General features: G+C 38.5%; 1 protein-coding gene across 1 annotated transcript in view; it reads left to right on the top strand.

Moving 5' to 3' along the window:
• The first annotated feature begins 11,822 nt into the window (after nt 1–11,822).
• Nucleotides 11,823–21,323, top strand: part of LOC129740429 (transcriptional activator cubitus interruptus) — a 181,831-nt gene continuing 172,330 nt past the window's right edge. The window contains exon 1 of the mRNA XM_055732100.1: nt 11,823–12,990. Within this exon, the coding sequence (XP_055588075.1) occupies nt 12,671–12,990 (320 nt within the window). The 5' untranslated portion in view covers nt 11,823–12,670. The remainder of the gene's footprint in view (nt 12,991–21,323) is intronic.

Below are 21,323 nucleotides of genomic sequence, written 5' to 3' on the forward strand. Positions count from 1 at the left end.
TTGAAAGGTGTAGCAAAGCACACCGGGTCAGCTAGTATTAGTATAAAAAAATAATAGAAAGTTACACGAAATAAATAGAAATTGAATGAAAGCGAGTAGAATTTGATAAGAAGCATTTTCATCATATGTCATTAAAATTTGTTCCTCAAGGAACAAATGTTCATTTTCATTTTCTTGAAATGTTCTTACTAAAGGAACATAACTTCAACCGATAAGGGTGATTAATTAAATTTACATTTTATTTTTATTTTCAAATCAATCTACCGAGTTTTAAAGCGAAACTTATAAAAAAAAATTAGAAATATTTACAAAAAATTTGCCTCTGAGATTTTGTGTTCTGAAAACATAGGCTTCTTGGAAAACCATAAATCTCAATTTGTAATAAGAAATACTAAGTTTCCTGCTTTTGTCTTTTCTCAATATTTCAATTGTACTTTGTCAGTGATGATGAATTGAACATGTTGTATTTCAAATATTACAAATTATTATTATGAACTTCAATCAAACATTATCCGTTTATTTTGATAATTGAAAGAATTAGAATAAAAAATGGATTTTATCTCTGACTTTGATCCCCGGCACACTTGATTTTTTTTTCCTTTTATCAAATAAATTCAATCATCATCTATGTGTTTTGAATAAATTCAAATCGTGATTAAATATGATTTACAATTTAAAATGTCACAAAGGAAGTTTTAAACAACTCTTAAATTGAAAATGAAGATAAGGAATATTGACAAGTTAAAATAATAAAAATTTGATAATTATTATGGGTTTCCTAAAAAAAATAATCTTGGCAAATTTCAATTTATATTAAAATTTGGATTTTTTTTTTTCTTCCAAATCTGATGTATTCTATTTCAATGCACTGAGTCTTATGTCCACTTAACACCCCCACCCCCCCCCACCCCCACCCTCAAACGGGGGACCATAACCTGGACCATAACTTTTCAATAACAAATTTTAAAAATCAACAAATCTCACTACAATGCACTGTTTAGAGGTGGTTTCAATCTAGGAATATAGCCAATAAAGGGTGATGCGGTAAAAATTTGGTCAAGCGTATCCGGCCAGCCTTCACCACCTTCGTAGAGTCGCACGAGCTCGAGGTTCATCTTTCGCCTCCACACTCCATTCTCCTGCATGCTGCGCCAAGATGGTTCTTAACACTCGTCTCTCTAATACTCCGAGTGTGCGCAGGTTCTCCTCGAGCAATACCCACGTTTCGTGCCCGTAATGGACAACCGGTCAATGAACGTTGTGTCAAATGTCTACCGTTTACCGTTTGTCCGCAAATAATTTTAATCCCTTTTTAGGTGCATTTACCCCTGTGTTGGCCGATGAGAGATACCAAGGATAAAATAGAAACATTTTTTACAAATTATCGATAATTTTTTTCAAAATTTTCCATGAGTTATCATAAGATCACCTTTATTTCGATCAAACGAACAGTTTTTTTAGATTCACGCATTCGTAACTGTCTCATTCCTACATTAACTAAGCTTCAACCAGATTACTAAGCACTTTAAAAACGTCTCACGTTAGCTAACAATTTATAATCGATCCTAATATTTGGCGAACATAGCGCGTGAGCTGATCACCATCTAAAGGAGAACTGCAGGTGTAATCAACGATCATCGATTCTTTTTATTGGATTGGACCATTTTATGAGACATAACCGACGTGTTAGAAATATGTAATTGGTCCTCGTTGATTCGGTGGCGATGGCCTTGGATAACATTGGTTGGTATAACGTTTGCTCCCAACTTGCCAATGTCGCATTTACATGTCCAGGTGTTGATTGGGCCAAACACAGTATTTACCGAAATGTTTAGGTATTGTCAATCAATCAATAAAAACACAAGCTTGTTTCGAGTGATTCGAAAGATTTGGTTCCGCAAAAATCTGAACGTATCTTAATTCAATGCGAAAACAAAAGATTTTTTGTTTTTAACACCCTGGATTTTCCCATCATCGGCAGTTGAGTCTTAGGAGTAGTCCGTTACGGGCAGACCGATTGTTACCATGGATTGACAATTCATTTGAGTAGATATGAGCGCCATAATAAAGAAAGGGAAATATTCAAATTAAGATCTTTTTCCAACGGAAGAAGGGCCGACTACTTTTTTCAGCGAGATACAGACCCCGTTCGTTTTTGGCAACATTCGATTTTGGCAACATTCGATTTTGGCAACATCCGATTTTGGCACATGTGCCAAAATCGAACGGTTTTTAGAAACAACATTACCTTTTAGTTTTCGTTATAACAGGACCAAATTAAATCAGACAAATACCACTAATACGTTTTTGTGTTCTGAAATGGTGATAAAATGCAACAATAAAAACAAAAGTTTAAAAAAATTATTAAGTACTAAAAAATGACAAAAAGATGAAAATTTCAAAAAGTTAAAAAACAAATTCAAACAAAAGACTGAAAATGACTAAAACCAACTAAAAAATGATGAAGAACGAGAAAAACATCAAATATGACAAATGAACACAAACATTATAAACAAAACAAGACAAGTGCAAAATGCATCAAAAACATGATGAAAAAGAATAAAACATGACTAGAAAAGGTCGGAAATTGACTAAAAATAACGTTTTTGATAATAACATAGTTATTTTGTAAAAATAACTGATAAAAAAGTGGAGAAAAAAAACCGTTCGATTTTGGCAACATTCGATTTTGGCAACACAAAATGTACGAGCGTGTTGCCAAAATCGAACAGGGTCTGTACTTCCATTTCACCAAAAAGCTCTCACGAGCTTACGCTTTTGTTTTTGATCGCACGCTAGAAAGATTACGTTGTCAAACTGAGATCAGATGATGAGAGATGTACCTACCTAGCTATTGGACCCGGAGGGCACCTGCGTGTTTCCGAGACCGGCGGCCCTTCCGAAAGCAACGGAAGCTATTTATTTCATGTGGGACGAATTCGATTCAACAGCTTGATCGGCCAATGGAGTGATTCATAACAAAACTCTCCAACTAGAATCGACCGGAGGAACCAATTAAAGAAGTCTACCCATAATCTTGGTGCTGGTGCCCATCAATCTAATGCCATATTCGTTTTCATCTGGTGGAAAGATGGTAGTGCACCAACTGCTGTCATCTTCATATAAAAAAAACGCTTTGACAGCACTTGGTGCACTACCGGTGCACCACCAGGATGAAAACGAATATGAGATAAGCATTCTCCTGCCGAGTTTGCCTTAATCCTTATTTTTTATGTTCGCCTGTGAGCCTACCGACTCGATTGAAGTTCGGCTCCAAATGAAGGCTCAATAGTTGTGAGTCCACGTGGACCAAGGAAAGAAGATGAGCGTGCTAATAGGAAGATATCTCAAGGGATGATGAAAAAGTACCAAGGTTTTTTAAGCGTCTTAATGCTCCGAACCAAGGAAAACTTAAAACAGAGTGAAAATGATCCCAAGTTGGCTTGCTACTAAATTAAAAGCGTCACATGCTTGATTTGGGAAAACCGAGCTTATTGACAGTCACATTGTCCAGAGACTCGGAATTACGGTTTTACGAATGTTTAGTCTCCGAAACAAAGATAGGCTCAACACAGTGTCCTTCATTATATTGGTCTTTCGAGCCCGATTCAACCACACGGAACTAAAACAACTGATTGAGGGTTTCGAAAATAATGAAACTCGCACAGGAAGTCAATGAAGCAAACTTATTGACAAAATTATATTTGGGTAATCACGTTTTTACCGAATTGGTGTTTGGTTTTACAAAGTATTTGATCATTCTTCGAACTCACCGTCGAACATTGAGAAGATGTGTTTCTTTCGGTAGACTGCAAGAATCGCTACCAAGACGAACCGAGGCCCCAAAAAAACCAGTATCTCGAAAACGAATTGCATGTAGTGAGTCATTAAAAAGATACCTCTTAATTTTCTCTCCTCGTGCGCGCTCGAGTTCCCAATTTGATTCCAACCGAGAAGACTAAAAAACATAAGAACGACCAAACCCGTACGCAAAAGCTACGCGTACATCATTAATCGGCGAGACGACGAATCGAATCAAGCGCAAGAGTCAGAAGAGGAGCGTTTTTTCATCTAAATACAAGACGACGACAACGACGCGATCGCGCATACGTTAAACGAAAATACCGAAGTTCTTCCTCCATGCCGAATTTCTAGATATAGCTTAACTTAACCTATGGCTGAGTGAGGAGAGAGCGTGTGTGAGTAGCCCTCCCGCTTGTTTTCACTCCATCGTCTTCTAATTTTGAGTTTGCTGTTGTCGTTTGGTTATTTCGACCTGGTGATGATGAAGCCGAACGGCCATCGGCTCGACCGAATAGTACAGTTCAGCAGCAGCAACAGGCCCGGTACATATAAATATGTCGTGAGGAACCGGATTTCTTGTTGATTATCATGTTTATGTTTTTATTTGTTAATTTAGCGAATAATTCCAACTAAAAGGAAACATCTCGAGAGAACCGACAAGAAAACAAGAGAGAGAATCGAGGATCTCGCTCGATCGTTTTAACCACGGGCGAGCGAGAAGTACACAAAACAGAGAGTCGATGTTCTCATTGCGCTCTCTCTCGCTCTTCGGTTGTTCCCTATTGAGTTGTAAAAACGGCTCTGTGAGGCAGTCTGACTGTCAATTCGATTACACGCTACCAGACTCATTTTGGACGAAATTCCTCGGACTAAACTCGGATGCAGCTTTCGGTTGAAAGGTAGGTGTATTGAACGCCGAGGAAACGTTTCTATCTGTGGTGCTGCGAAGGATCATGCTTGAAAGATGAATGGAAGAAAAAAGAGATGTTGTTTTTCGTGAACTGGTTCTGGAACGATAGAATAAGATGGACCAGTAAATATTCAGCATAGTGATATTTGGTGCGTTTCCAACTGGACAGAATCGAGCAGACATGTAAATCGATTTAAACGAGTAGGTAGTAGTTTCCACAGCCGTACAAGCTCGAACAAAAAGTCTCTAGAAACTGTTATGTTTTTAGTGCTCTTTTTTAAAGAAGCAGTTAAAAATTGACGAAAAACGGATCCATCTATTGCTTGACTTGACTCTTCAAAGGCGCAATAGATGGAACTGTATTTCGATAGCTCTGTTTAAAGTAACAATTTTTCGAAAAGGGGCAACCCGCATGCTAAAAAACCATATCTCAAACAGTTTATACAATACATCAACGGCTTCAGTAAAAGTGATTGTATCTGTAAACGTAGCTTTTCTTCTAAACTTTACTTCGCCAACGATAAGAACAAAATATGTACGATTATGTGAAAACGTGATGATATCTGGAAAGGTGATAAAATGATATAACGATTTCCTTCAACTTTTCTTCAATCATAAAAACCGAACTTGAACCGTTACACATACCGTTCATCCCTTCTGTCATTCACGTCAAAATTAACGAAACGCCCGGTCAGAGATGCCAGATGGTTTTGTACAAAATCAGTACACATTTACAAAAGTTTTAATTTTTTTTTTACTATCATCATACTAAACGAGGTTATCTCTTTGATTTACAAGATGCTTTTAACAATTGTTAACGCTTCAAGTTAGGGTCTGAAAACGTAAGGGTAGAAAGAATGTTTCTTATACGAACCCATGAACTTAATTTTGATTTTAATTCATTGTATGTTAAAAAACAACAAGCAATTACAAATTTGGTGTGTAGGCTTGCATACATGCTAACAGGCGACACTGAAACATCAAAGTTTTAAAACTTTTATATTCTCACATTTTAATCTCATATTGGTACAATTTTAAAAAGTCGGTCTAGTCGGCACCACTGCCGACCACTGGAAGAAGAACACAAAAAAAAACAACAACTCCTTGTTCAAAAAGTTCAGCGATTGCGAGTCTAGCCGATGCGGGAAACAATTTTAATCTGTGTGGCCGGACAATAGTGTTATAGCGGGAAACGTCGGAGGCATAATGGATTTCTTCGTAAAAAAGTCAGCCTCCAGCAGACAGTGCAATCGGGACTGTTTTGGGAAAACTTCTCGAACTACTGGAAAATTTTGTAAGTAATAATAGTTTTAATATTTAAAATTTCGATTGACAATAAAATTAATTTCAGCTTCCCTGCACATTCATCACTCGGGCAATGGTGGTTTCCCTGCATCCAGTAGGGCTGAACATGCAATACCAACCTTCCGCTCTACCGACTGGGGATGATTGTCCACCAGAATTAATAGACTTCAGGACATCGTCCACTTTATTTTTTCATCATAATGTAAGTATAAAACTAAATAAAGTGAAAAATTTGAATCTATTTAATTCTATTGAATTCTCACATCCGAAAATCCCCACAAATATTTACATCTATTTCTATGTGTGGGTGAGGACTGTCATTCATGTACGGTTCTGGGTAACGTTGAATGAACGCATTGTAAATAGTTTGATGATTGGTAAACATCATTCTTTAACATTAAAAAAGCTTTAAGGTTATCATCTCTTAGCAGTTTAACGATATAATCTAATAGTTTTTTAAACGGTTGCGTTATATGAGGCACCATAAACAAAACAGTAATCTTAGTACAAACGGTTCGTACAACAATCAATCCGATTTCCGTAACAGTTTGATCAACGGTTTGATAAATCGTTTAAAATAAGCCCACACATGTTCATTCTATAAACAGTTCAATGCCTTGAAAACGTTATTCATTAGCGTTTCATTAACCGTACCCGAACTGTTCCTAGGACAGTGTCTCCATATAGAAGTTTTAATAGTTTTAAACAGTAACATAACTTAACGCCATATTCAACAGACCGTCGTTTTGGAATTCAAGATAAGTGCAATGTTTTTTATGGTTTCAGATATCATTTTCTAAACGTTTTTTTACGCTGTTTCTAATCGTTTTATAACTGTTACAGGAATTGTAATGTTACAATATTTTCGTATTCGGGAATCGTATATAAACTCATCAATAAATAAACTTTTATACCAAAATAGATTGTACAACTTCAAATCGTTGAACTGTTAAGTATAATTAGAATTACTTTAAGCTGAGAAAAATTTACATCCTCATTTTTATTTTCACTACAGAGACTGTTGAATTTACAAGCAGCCTTGAATAAGTCGTTTTTGAACGGTCATTAGAATCAGTAGAACCTAACCTTGTAAGCGCCAGATGACACTTTCAACGAGGTTTTACCGATTGTTCGCGTTAAATGTATTTTTTTTAAATATCGCAGTGAATGCCATTTGTACGTTAAGGTTTCTCTTATTAACCGGAGATTTCGTCAACATCAGCGACGGTGACATCACTGACGACATTTCATGTTTACCAGACATCTATCAAACATCTTCCAAGAGGGCTTGCAATATAGTTCAATTGGCAAGTCAGTTGCTTCCTGAGCCGATGTCCGTGAGTTCGAGCCCAAGATTAAACATCGATCACAGTTGTACCGGATAAGTTTTTCAATGACTGTCCGCCAACTGCATCGTATATAAGTCGCGAATGACATAAAGATGTTAAAACGACTATAATCGAAACAAAAAAAATATATATATTTTAAGAGTTGCAACCAAACATAAGAAAGGGTTCGGATTTCAACTGCATTGATAATAACAAGGTATACAAATCATATTCCTTGCCAAATTCAAGCCATTTTTCTAATTAAAGTCGTGTCTCCACAGGGCTCGACAAGAAAAACAGGAAACCTGGCATATCAACCTAATCTTAATATTTTGATAATGAGCAGAATCAAACCTTACATATAACTTACATTTAACAAAAATTTGAGAGCTGAACAGCAGTTTGTTTAAATTTGCAATGGAGCATAAATTTAAGGCTTGACAGATCAGGTCATTGATTGAACTGTTTTAGCTTTCCTGAAACAGTTTAACGGTAGTTTTAGTTGCGTGGGAGCTTTGAGGAGATCGAAGCAACCTTGCTCGTGACCGGATGTGTTTTTCAGTCGCGCGTTCGTTTTCTAGGATTTGTTCCCTGTTTTGGAATAAAAAAAAATCTCATGCCTATATGTACGTTTGTTATTTGAAAACCTGAAGATATAATTTTTCACATTTCTCGTTTATGCTGTAATATTCCGAGAAGAGGTCAGGAAATAATTTGTGCCTTTTAGTGTATTTGCTGAAGTTATCATAAAGACAAGATAAATCAGGAGTGGATTTCCGTTGGAGAAGAAAGAAATACGGCAATTGGCAAATTCGCTCATTAAGAGCTGATGGGAGACTTCTACAGAAATGTACTCAGTTTGGAAAAAGTGTAAAATTGAAAGATGTGTATTTTGTGGCATGGATGATAAAGAAATTAGGAAGTCCAAAAAGTCGAAGGAAACTCAAAGGTACCGAAATACGAAAGCCAGGCTGGGAGGATTGGGAAAACAAACAAGAATTTGGATCAATGATTGCGAATTTCCAGTGTTCCGAAAGATTCCCACAATGGATGAAAAGTATTTCTAATTAGTAAATATTTATTTTCATTTTGAGAATAAATGAGATGACATGAAGTTATGAATTTGCGTATTGCTTCAGAAGCTGAAGAAGCGTGTGTGGGGTATTCTCGCTACCTCATTAGTTTTTTTCGACTACTGCGATTGAATTTCAATCTTTCGAAAAAAAAATTAAATGTTGAACAATGTTTAAATTTTATCTTACCGATGATATAAATTTTATTTTTATCATGCGAAAAAACATGCTTCGAAAAAAAAAGATTGTAGATCGGCTACAAAAAGCTTAAAAAAAATTCAATTAGTGTCGAAGAAAGCTGAAGTTAAAAGCTATACGTTGCACATAACTATATATTTGAAAAAAAAAAAAATTAAGATCATGGCTACCAAAAATGTAAAAAAGTGGTGTAAAATCCGTACATTTAAATGAACCGTCAAAATTGTTTAAGTAACAACAGATAAATTTTGAAATGCGGATTGAAAAGCTGACGTAATTTGGCACATTTTTACATTTTTTTGATTGTCAAAATACGAAAAAGAGAATTTTTGACGAATTTTCAAAAACTGCTATTTTTTTAACTTTTTCTGAATTTACCTCTTTTTTTAAAGATTTTTTTGCGCTAAAATTCGCTGGAATTTGAGTATATTAACACACAATTGTAAACAAACAAAACGAGTTTAGCTCCTTAGAGCGTTTCAAATGAACATGTTACAAAAAAAAGTCATCGCCAAGTACCACTATCACGTCCGCGTAAATTACCTGGATTTATATTTATCATATTTTTGCAAAGTATCGCAGCGCTTATGTAACTACACCATTTTTTGTGGTTATGATCTCAAACAAAAATCTAAAAAATTAAAACTATTGTGCAACGTATAGTTTTTAACTTCAGCTAGACAGACATATAGTGAAAAAAATGTTTGAGCATTCCATAGCAGATCTACAGTCTTTTTTCCGAAGCTTGTTTTTTCGGATTTTTTCCTTCGATTTTGAATAACAGAAAATTGAAGTATTGTAGCTGAACTTGGTCTGACAAACATAATTGAGTTACATTACGAGGTTTCCAAAACTATAAATTTTGTAAAAATCGGTTGAGAAACAAGAGAGATATATTGTTTTTAGTCAGGAGTGTCAAATTGACACTTCAGGGACTGTAATGGGTAAAAATTTCCGGGACGGATGAGGGTTGAAGCACTTTCCAGGACACGATTTGCATTGATTCTTGTGTGTGGGAATTGTAAAATAGTACGCTTCAAAGCAGTATGATATTCAAAAACCAGTATGTTTTCACTTCTGTGCCAATAGGAGAACTAAGCAATGTTATGTTTTCACTTCTGTGTCAATAAAAATATATATACAGACCCCGTTCGTTTTTGGCAACATTCGATTTTGGCAACATCCGATTTTGGCAACATCCGATTTTGGCACATGTGCAAAAATCGAACGGTTTTTAGAAACAACATTACGTTTTAGTTTTCGCTATAACAAGACCAATATAATTTTGAAAATAAAAAATGAATACGTTTTTCCGTTCTGTAATGGTTATGAAATACAACAAAAAAAAACAAGTTTTTTTTTTATTTATAAAGTAGGTACTCAAAAATGACAAAAAGGTTAAAATTTCAAAAAGTTAAAAAACAAATACAAACAAAAGACTTAAAATGACAAAAAACAACTAAAAAATGATAAAGAACGACAAAAACAGCAAATGTGACAAAAAATAATAAGCATTATAAACAAAACAAGAATAGTGCTAAATGCATCAAACACATGATAAAAAATAAATTAAAAATGACTAAAATGGTCGGAAGTTGACTAAAAACAACGTTACTTATAATAATAATAGTTATTTTTTTCAAATAAGAGAAAAAAATTCAAGTCAACAAACCGTTTGATTTTGGCAACATTCGACTTTGGTAACACGAAATGTTTGGGCATGTTGCCAAAATCGAACGGGATCTGTAGTGATAATTTGAAAAAAAAAATGTAATACACTTTAAAACTATTTTGAGATCACAAATTTAAAATTCTTCTTTTGGCACCCCCTTCCCCCCTCTTCGTCAATTTTTTTACAAAATGTCGAAGAGGACAATGATTAAAGTTAAAGGAATTTTATTGAACAATTTAATTCAATAATTTAAACAGTTAAAAGAGCGAAAGATGAACTGTAGAAAATGGAAATTGTATAACTTTTTGTATTTGAAGTTTTTTAAAGTTTTTGGTACAAAATAACTCGATTTTTTACAATGTAGACTGTATGCAAGATTATTGCATGCAAGTTTTTGTCAAATTTGTTTCAATTTATCGAAATCTGAGTTATTTTTTATAATCCTCATCGCCTTCCCTCCTCGAGATATTTAACTCCAAGAATTAAAAATGCTTGAACCCTTTACCAACTTATGGCCGATATGAACTTATGATGTCACAGTTCGATCCCAATTTTTTTTCACTGACACAAAACTAAACCTTCCCGATCCTTAAGGAACCACACGAAAACAAGCATTCTGAACTTTCTGTTCTAGCTGGCTATCATTAAACACATTTTTCATCTGCCTTCAGCCCGTCTGATCCTTCCACGTTTGCCTTCCCGTACTCCCATTCGTTTCACGCAACCCGGCAAGTCCTGTGTCCTATCTTTTGCGGCATCATGGATTCCACCGATCCCCAGCCATGATGACTCTCCTTTCAACCATCATCAGATGATTCTACAGCGCGATCGTGATCTCTCTCAGGATTGTTTGTTGGTTTGGTTGCTTGCTCGGCTCGACCTCATGACTCTCTTGCTCCTAAATTTCACACTCTCTCTCTTTCTCTCAGGGAGAATCTGGGCTCCTCCAGCCAGCTGATGATCCTCTACGCTACCTCCACTTCCCGGCAATGTTATTCAAACCGTGTGGAGCACATCTCTCAGATTTCCCCTGTTTTTCCCCTCGTTTTGGCAGATTTAAGCTTTTTGCCTCAGATTTAAACTTTTGTCTCCTATGCTCTCAAGGCAAAAAAAGCTTAAATCGGAGGAAAAAAAGCTTAAAAACGAGATTCACGACCACTTATTTAAAAGATGTTGGTCACACGATACATAGACAAATCGTGTAACGTTGCAGGGATCTGGCTACCTCGCGCAGAAAATCTGGACATTGTTGTTGTTTGTATACTCAACTGATGATCGTATGCGATTGTGTATGGCAGCAGAGCATTTTAACAATCAATTTAGCCCGAGGCCGCCGGCCGAACGAGAGAAGATCACTTCATTAATGGTTGCTTGCTCTTCATGGTTCTCGCTCTCGTCGTGCGTCGAAGCTTCGTTGCTCTCCCTCCCTCACTTCTTCCCACACTCCGATCCAGCTCACGAACAAAACATAGCTCAGCACTTCAGCAGGCTTAGCAGCAGTAACCTGGACTTTAAGTTTGTATGTTTTTCAGCGGCTGATGACGACCATCGCCATCGTTCCTTCCGCAGTCTGTGCGGAGAAGTCTCACGAGTACGAGAGGCCGAACGATCGTCTCAATCTTTGTCGATCACGACCGACGACAAGCCGTGTTGCCGTTCCGACCGATGTTTAGCAGTCAGCCACAATTACAGAAGGAGGGGTTTTGATTGACGCGGTTTCACTGGTGGTGCCGGGCAAACAATGGAAGTTGTTGATAGATAGCGAAATAGTTCAATTAGCGGGTTCCCAGTTGATAAGTAGCGTTAATTGATTTGATTGAACCACGCGGCGCGCGCTCTTTGTTGACGCGAGAACAAAGTGTGGTGCAAAGATCTTTGCGAGGTGATTTTTTTTGGATGTGAATTTACCGTCGGCAAATAGGATTTGTGGTACAAATTGGACGTGATACGCGTTTTTTAATGTGAGATTTGTTTTGGGGAATGTTGATGCTATTGCGATAAGTTTGAATGGTGAAGATTTGTAAATAATTCCTTTACACGGTTGAAGCAATGATAACGAAAGTCATTGCGTACGGAATGATTTTTTGACCTTTCTTGAGGCGACACCCCTAAGAAGGAAGAAACAAAACGGACGACCAGGAAGGATTTTCCTAGAAATGAATGGATATATTACCTGATGCTATGGGTCGTCGTAGTGTATTACTTTGAGAAATATTTACGACTGTGCCCGGTGGGAGTACTGCCGTGCCAGGAAAAGATGGATAAGTGAAAATAATCTGAAGAATTCCAAGTGCTTACAAGTGCGTGTATGAGTGTTAGTGTGTTTTAGCTGAATTGGGATCCTTCCGAGCGGAAAAGAACCACAGAGTTTGTTCCGAAAATGCCGGAAAAAGAGACTTTCCACGAGCATATGCAGATTCACCCGTTCCATCATCCGGGTCATTCGTTGGCCGCGGCAGCCCATCATCATCAAAGCCTGGCGGCCTCACATGGGCTTGCTGCGGCTGCCGCTGCCGCTGCTGTCAATGGAACTGTCAATCCCGGAGCCGGAGCAGGTTACAGTCCCCTGCAGCTGCCGTCGGCTTTCGTTGCTTTCCACTCACAACTGCCAACGGTGGAACAAAGAGCGGCCCACGATGGCCGCTACGGACTCTGGGATCCCACGGGACCACCGTCCTACCATCATTCTACAGCTCATGGGTAAGTCCTTCTCCAATTAGTTATATCTCTTCATTAGGGCCAACGGAAATCTTCCACAGAAGTACGTCGGCCACGCCGTCCCAACATGTGTTTCGCACATTTTTTACAACTCTATAAAAGCTAACTTTACAATTGGCACAACACGATCCAAAACTAGTCCTGTACCATTTTTTTTCTCGAAGCAAACGATACTTCGCATAGGGATGCCATACGTCTTGCTTCCGGACCCCTTGGGAGTTCTCAACACTTGAAGCACTGATCACATTGACATGACACTAAGAACAAAAATTCGCCAATTTATGGTTAAATTTTTTTGTAAAATTTTTCAGGTTTGCAATACCGACGGTAGGTGGCGAACCTGCAAAACTTGACAAAAAAATGCCCTGTAGGAAAAATATACTTGTTTAGCCCGATTTGATCGTAGAAATTGCTTCGATGCGCACTCTGAAATCGATATTGCGTACTGTTGGAAAAATTATCCAACAAACGAAATTGAGTGTCCAGTCAGTATGATCAGTGCTTAAAGGGTTGACGTTTGAAGGTCATCTAGCCCAGGGGTGAGCAACCTTTTGAACAAACGGGCCAATTTTAATTTGAATTCTTGTCAGCGGGCCGCATTTCAAATAACATTTTTTAATAATTACCAGAGCTCCACGTCATATTTTAAAACTACAAATTTTTGGCGAAAACAAATCTGAAAAAGGAAAGATAAAACGAATACACGTGTTTAAAAACAGAAATAAATCACGACTTTTTAAATACCAGGTACTGAAAAGGTACATCACTTAATCTTTGTCATTTTTAAATTCTCTAAATTTTTAATAATACTGCTTCTTTTCGTTCTTACAACATTCTTTTTAAAAACCATCACTTCCATTTAAAAATCTTCTGGAGCTTACCACAGTAATAACTAAGAGTGTGAGAATTCAAAGAAATCACCGTCTTCTTAGCGTTGGACGTTGAATCGCTAATTGACATTTTGTGATTTTTTTCCCCAATTAAAACATGTCCTCAAAGCCTAGTTTTTTTTTTCTACAAACGGTAAAAGCCCCGTTTTTTAAATTGAAGTTCTGCATTGGATCATTGCATTGAGATGTTGAGCAAGGTTGTCGAAATCACAAAAATATGTTCAATTTCACATATCTTCAAAACTACAATCTTGATCCTAGAATTTTAGATTTTTATAATTTTTAATTTTACTTAGATATCATTGGGATAGGATTTACTTTGGTAATGTGGAATGCGAATTAAAAGTAAAATTTCCTATGTTTGCTATAAATTTTCTATAAAATTTCTGGAAAAAAAGCATCACAGATAAAGTTGAAAGACCTTTTGAATAACAGAATTTCAGATATCCATTTTTTATCAAGAACAATTTTCGACAGTTACTTTGATGCCGAATGATCAAAGTCGATAAAAAATCTAAAATCGTTCACCCAGGCATTATTATTAAACTTTCGTAATTTTCGTCAATATTCAGAAATAGAAATTATTTCACAAGGTTTCGGATTAAATATTTTTGCCAGTATTTGAATGCTAAGAGAACAAGCCTTTTTGCCGAAATGAATAGAATAATTTTAAAACAATTATCTGCTGAGCATATTTTTAAACATACAACTTTATTTTTGCTTGAAACGAAAATTATGACTTCACTAACGGACTTCGAAATTTCTTTGATCATGTGTAGCTTCCGATTTTTGGCTGCTCTTCCGATTTACTTTAATCGATTTTGCTTGTCAATGTCGTAGGAGTTGAATACGTAGTTTCTTTTATTCAGGCTACATATTTTGAATAAAAAAAACTCCAATATTACGTTATGCCAATGCACAAAATTGTATTTATGCCTTGAACAGAATAAAACAAATTCTTCAAATGCCAGAAAAAAACTAACAGTCTGAATGATTGTGATACAAATGCAGATAAGTGCATATTTGATCAAGACATATTATTTTTCCCAACAATCCATTGAATAAAAAAGTTAAGGCATAAAAGTTTTGAAAAAAGCTTCGCGGGCCGCACAAAAGGGACTCGCGGGCCTAATGCGGCCCGCGGGCCGCGGGTTGCTCACCCCTGATCTAGCCTATTGGCATTGATAAATATTCTAAACAGTTTATAGGCACTGAAATGCTGAAGTGCATATCCTACACTGAAAATCAAAAGTTCCTAAACTTGAGAACTTCCACCCCCCAAAGCTGAGTTCAATATTGACAACTCAAGTTGGTGAAGAAATCACAGCTTGTCAATATGCCAAACTTGCTCTTCAAGCCAAGAACTGTTTTTTTGGGGGGATTTTTTAATGTTGGCAAATCTGCTTCTATTACCTTCATCGTTTGTATTCAGTTCAAAGCGAGGAACTTTTTTTTGGGGGATAATTTTATTCCTGATTCCTCCATAGAAAGTCTCAGATATACGTTGCTGTAACAGTTAATCGCAACAGCTCTTCGGTGGTCGAGCGGTTAGCATCCTTTGATGATAATCGCAGTGCCGCTGCCGGTATGGGTTTGATTCCCGTATCCGCATCGTTTTTTTTGGTTTCCATTTAATTGTAGTATCAGATTTTGGGGGATGAGTTCTCTTTCAATAGCTTAACTTTGGGCTAAGCCGTCAATAGCCAAACCTGTAGGGAGGCAATTTCATTCGGGATGGTGGGGAAAGTTCTCAAGTTTGGGTATTTTCAAGGTTCAGTGTAATAATATACATACGTCTCGGTGGTCGAGTGATTAGCGTGGTAGACGGTAATCCACTGATGGCATAGGTTCGATTCCCGTCTCGGTACTGGGTGCTAAATGTTAATCTTAAACTGTCCACGTCATTTATTCAGTATGTAAAGCCTAAATCGGTTAAGACGGTGTATGTCTTTTTATAGTTCAATAACTTCTTTCAAGGGATTTTCATCCTATTGGATGAAAATAAAGCTGGATGTCAACCGATCTAAACATGGGACAATAGCGATGGTTAGGGTGCTGCCATGCTGAAGCGATTTCTTTGAAATGTGTGAATATTTTTCTGTGACTCAGATTCTGTGATGATAATTTGCGGAAAATTCTGTAAAATTACAGATTTTTCTGTGATTTCGGCAACGTTGATGGTAACCCTATGCAAAACCCACTAAACTAGAAATGTTCGCCTTTCTGTCGACATTATCCAATAACAGGGTCCACCTCCAAGTCGTAAAATGCGTCCGTGATCCGGACAGATGATTGGAAGAGGAAGTGTTCCCTGCTCGTCGGGTGATGAACCGTTCTAGTGGTGCAACCGTCCAGAGATGGGGGGGCCAAGCGTGATTTAGTTTATAGCTTAATCGACGACTCCCCCTCTCGGCAGAGATCAGATTGTTACGTTTCCCGGCGGAGATGTGGGTTCCTCTTTTCCAAAAATCAAGATTCGCTAAAAGCCTCCGGATCGTTGCCGGACTTTGAATGAATGAATTAGATCAAACGGGGCGGGGGACGCGCGCGCTCGTTATTTTAATGGAATTTTTAAGGTGTCGAATTTTGAATTGCTTCGCGCATATCTCGTTGGATCATATCCTGACCGGGAGATAGATTTTTCTTTCTAGGAATAACTGCCATTTTATGGCCCTCGCGGTCGCCACTCCCAGTTGACTTGATCTACTACATGCATCTACGGTTGTGGCCCAGGGGTTTCGAGGTGATAAAATGGGTTTTTAATTAGCAGCGTGTCGGCGCTATTTTAATCAAATCTAGTTCCCATAAACCATGCGTGTGGTGGTTCGGTGCTTCGGGTGTTTTAGAGGATTTAAGCGTGTCGGTTTAAGATGTTTCTGAAAGCTGATAATCATTTCAGTTTTTGCCGGGGTTTTCGGATGTTGATACCGTGCTGTCCGATTGTGATTTTTTTTCAATTAAAAGCAAGGCATAGTTTGATGTGCAATGAAGAAATTTTTATCTGCATAGTTTCATGCAATTCTTTTGCAAAATAGATTAACCAGCTGCAGGCCAAAAGTCTCTGTAATTAAGAAAAGAAAATAACTTCTCGCTAAAGCACAACGTTTCTCTACTGTCTCGTTTAGTTATTGTCGACTAATCATTGATACTGGGGATGAATAAACCAGCTGGTTTAAAATCCAAAAAAAAAAAAATATCATTGATACCAATAGCTAAAAACATAGTTTCATGTAACTATTTCGTCGTCTTGAAACCTGCAGCATTAGGCTGATGTCATGCTGAAGCAACTAGCAACGCAACACAACGCAACGTTCCAATAAGAAAGCGTTGCAACGCATTGGTATGTCATGCTGGTGCGACCTGTCGCTTTGAAATTCCCTACAAATCATCACTTCTCTACATCTGATAATGCTTTGAATCGTCTCCTTTCTTTCGGGAGCCATCAAAAACTCATCAAATCACGACCCGGATTGCAGGTCTGCGCTTTTTCCATGGAGATCAAATGAGAGCTGGTTTGTCGTGTGAACGTTGCGTTGCTAGTTGCTTCAGCATGACATCAGCCTTAGTGGAGAGGGTGGACTGTATCACGGTGGGTGGCATGAAAAACAACCACTGGCTGCCCGCTCCCCTTGTGGGATTGGGCCTCAACTTGACAACCCCTGTGGTTGCCAAACCAGTGGAGGCAGGTCGGTGGACAGGCTGCCTGGAATGCCAAAACTAATCGGTGGTTGCCACAGTAACTAAACTCTTTCGTAGCGGCTCTGAAAAGAGCCCTTTGGGGTGTGGCAACAGAGAACCGGAAGCAAGGAACTGGAGCAGCGAACACGAAGAAAAACACTTCACTTTAACTTCTCATATTTCTCTATTTACTGTTCACTTTTTCTATATTCGTTATTCACACACTAGCTGGAACTTTCTCGAACACTCGTTGAATGAGCGAACACCGTTTCGCTCTCGCGATGCAATCGGCTCCGTCCGAGCACGACGACGATGATGCGAGCAGCCCGTTCCTGCTGGCTGCTGTTTCTTCTCCGGTGGGTTCTCGCTCTCTTCAGATTCTCTCTTCGCTGCTCTCTCGGGATGCGTTTGTGTTGGCGGTTGAAAATTTACTAAACTTGCGCGACCGACGGGACCGCGCTTTTTATAATCTCGGCTCCTCGCGCGCTGCTCGCTGATTGGCTGATGTTGTTACTCCCCGCTCTCTTTCTTCGCTTCGCGTCCTTACTTCAGACCGCTCTGCGGACTGAACACTTAGGATTCCGCTTAAACGCTTTCACGGCACGCTTATGATCTTGATCACTTATTAAACATTCATTCTGACACAGTGTAATCAATACATTTTAAACCTGTTCACCTCAAATTTAATAATTAATTTAAAAATAATCCATTTGTACTGGTTTTTTCCGCATTGAGGGACACATTCCAAATAAGTTTTGTAACGCTCTGCAAAGGCCTTCTACTGTTTTCGACAACAAATATTTAACAGACCGCATTGGAAGATAATAACCAAACAGTAGCGCCGCAAAATCCTCCATAGTTGAATTCAGAGCATTTGGGAACAAGTATATAATTAAAAAGGAATCAGCTCCTCATGTTATTTTTCAATAATTATTGGGCAAATTTTTGTTATGAGAAGATACTTGCAAGACACGCCGACGGAAAAAAATTGTTGAAACTTACCTAAGGTTTCCCAACGGCATTCTGAACCAGCAAGCAACCGATTTCTGCTGCCACGAGCAGAACCAAAACATTGTTTGTTAGATCAATGATTGCTGATAACACGTGATGACGCAGTACAAATGTTTACATCATCACACAGTTAGGCGAGACTACTCAAATTGGGTTCGTGACAACACAACAGTATTGCCAGATATTCTGGGTAAGAGTATCAAAGTACTCATCCAGAAATGAATACTCTCCCGGTTACTCTCAATACTTGCGGTTAGCAAGTTTATCAGCGACCAGCGCAGAAGGAAGAAGCTCTTTGCCGTGAGGGTTACTCTCGTGATCGTGAGCTACGCTGCGATCAATACGCTTAAGCTCATCCAAGTCTACAGTACAATTTTTCCGTGGCTTTGGAGGAGATGTTTCGGGCGACGGTTAGTTGTCAGTAACTTCAGCAACGCATCAGAGCCAGATCGGACTCATGCTTTTGAACGTTGCTCTCCGGCTTTTTGGAGCGCTCGAAGCGGAACGAAATGCCATGAAGTTGCAAGTCTAGAAGATCATTCTCGTGCTCGGTAGCTGCACTACAGTTAGCATGCGCAAGCGTTTATTCGAAGGTTGGAAGCTGTTCCGGGTGCGTCGGAGGAGGGGGTTTGGGCGACGGTTAGTCGCCAGCGATTTCAACAACTCCTTGATTTCTGAGGCGTTATAGACAGGTGCTGCCGGGCGAACTCTTGCTTATTCTCCGAGGCATCAAGAATTAGCACTATTAGCTACAAGAGGTTGCTTCTCTGGGGTTACCAGAAAGCAATATGCGAGAAACTCTGTTCGCCCACGTGCTGAGGTTATCAGCCACCGGAATCAACGAATCATCGATTCCGGTGCCCGTCAGCGTATGATGCGAGACGAGAGCGACTTTAAGGGTAGCGATGCCGACGATAGCCAAGATTCCGTCAATCCTGAACCGACTCTGAAACGTAGTCAACAAATCGAGAACCTACTAAGCACTACGTGAATAACATAGCTGCTGGTATTAATGAAGAGGTACCTCAAATCATCTGCGAGCTAAAGCGTCATACAAATGGGTCTTCTGGAAGACCGTTATCGCCAAATGGATGGCAGCCCTGGAGAAGTACGGCATGGGGAGCGGTTGACTTATCCTAGGTCACAACAGGTTTCGTGAGATGAACGTTCATTGGACGAAGTAGAACGATGGTGAGGTTATCACCGAAAAGCCTTTCAAAGAGGAAATATCAAGCCAGCCCAGCTGATAGGAATTGGCAAGGCCTGAAGCGTATTCGGCGATACCTTCGTCGAATGACCGTTCGGGCGTTGGTATACCGCAGAAACGCGACATCGGAACCGCTAATGGGATATGCAGATTATGTCGAAGATTCCGATGACCGAAAATCTGTATCGAGTCACGCATTTTATCATTCAAAAACTACACAAATACTTATGTGTGTTTTCAATAATAAGAAAAACACCAGTTTTTCAAACTCAATTTACCGCTTAGTAGTTATCTATTTTTTTCAAAAAATGTTTGAAATAGTAGAAGAAGACCTCAATCAATCAGATTTTATTCTACTTACTTTTTTTAGAAATCTCTAAAGGAAAAGTCCATTGTGAAATAAGTTTGAAACTCATCGAAAATTGTAACCTTTTGTTTATATTTTTCCCTAATTACAAAACGTCAAAGATTCATCTGGCATCCCGATTTGAAGATGTAAAACAGTTTCATTGCTCCCCTGATTTTAGGAAGGTCTTCTTTTTTTTTTTCTCGGGATACGGTTTGACAACGTGCATAGGTGTCGAAATTTAACCAACTTACGATGTTTAAAATGCGTGAAATATTTCTTTTCTCAGTTGTTGGATCATTTGATCGGAACATGGAGCATCTTCGTTCGAAAGCCCCAAGGGCTTTTCAATTAGATTGTAATGATCAATATTGAAAGCCAATGTAAAATTCTTGCGGAAGATTGTGTTCAGATTCCGAAGGAGCGCTTCGCCTTTTCTCAACCGTGTCGCAATTGACATACCTACTTGACACAAATATTCCCAATGGGTCCGGTCGGGGTATTATGTCAATCGGTTTCTCATGGACGGGACATTTTGCTACTATTCTAAAGAGAGAGAGAGAGATAAAAATGTAGATCAATTCTACCGAAGGTAACTTCTGCTCGAAACTGTGAATCAAACAAGATCTGCCCGCATCTCGCTCTATGGTAGTAATAAAGAAAACGATCTCCAACAATTTACTATTGACGGGAGCTCGATTTGAACTGGGCTCAGATCGCGTGTGTATGTAAAGTACGTGCGGTTTTATTCGGGCCAAATGCACAAATGCGCGGTACTTAGAAGGGCTGTAAGGGGGGAAAAGCCAAACCGGTGAATGCGTAAGCTGGAGGGAAAACAATAATAAAATTTAATTAAACATGTGTGTACTACATCGCGGTGCCAACTAGCAGCCGTTTTAGAAGTTTACTTGCTTGCCGTACTTTCTCGGATGCATCCTGTGTTCAGTAAAGTAGGTACATGTGTAGTACACTTGCCGTCCCTCACCCTTTTGCTGCCGCTCGAACCCGGCTCTAAATGGATGAATTTTATAAATAAATATACGAGCGAGATAGTTTTCGCTTTTATGATCTCAATGACTTTTGTCTGAATGACGGACGTTCAATGGGGAATACGTTGCAGGAATTTTTACAGCTGCTGAGACGAAGGGTCGTTTCAGCGATCCGATTATTGATTTCGTGGAAA

The sequence above is a fragment of the Uranotaenia lowii genome, chromosome 1, assembly GCF_029784155.1.
Source record: "Uranotaenia lowii strain MFRU-FL chromosome 1, ASM2978415v1, whole genome shotgun sequence".
NCBI lineage: Eukaryota > Metazoa > Arthropoda > Insecta > Diptera > Culicidae > Uranotaenia > Uranotaenia lowii.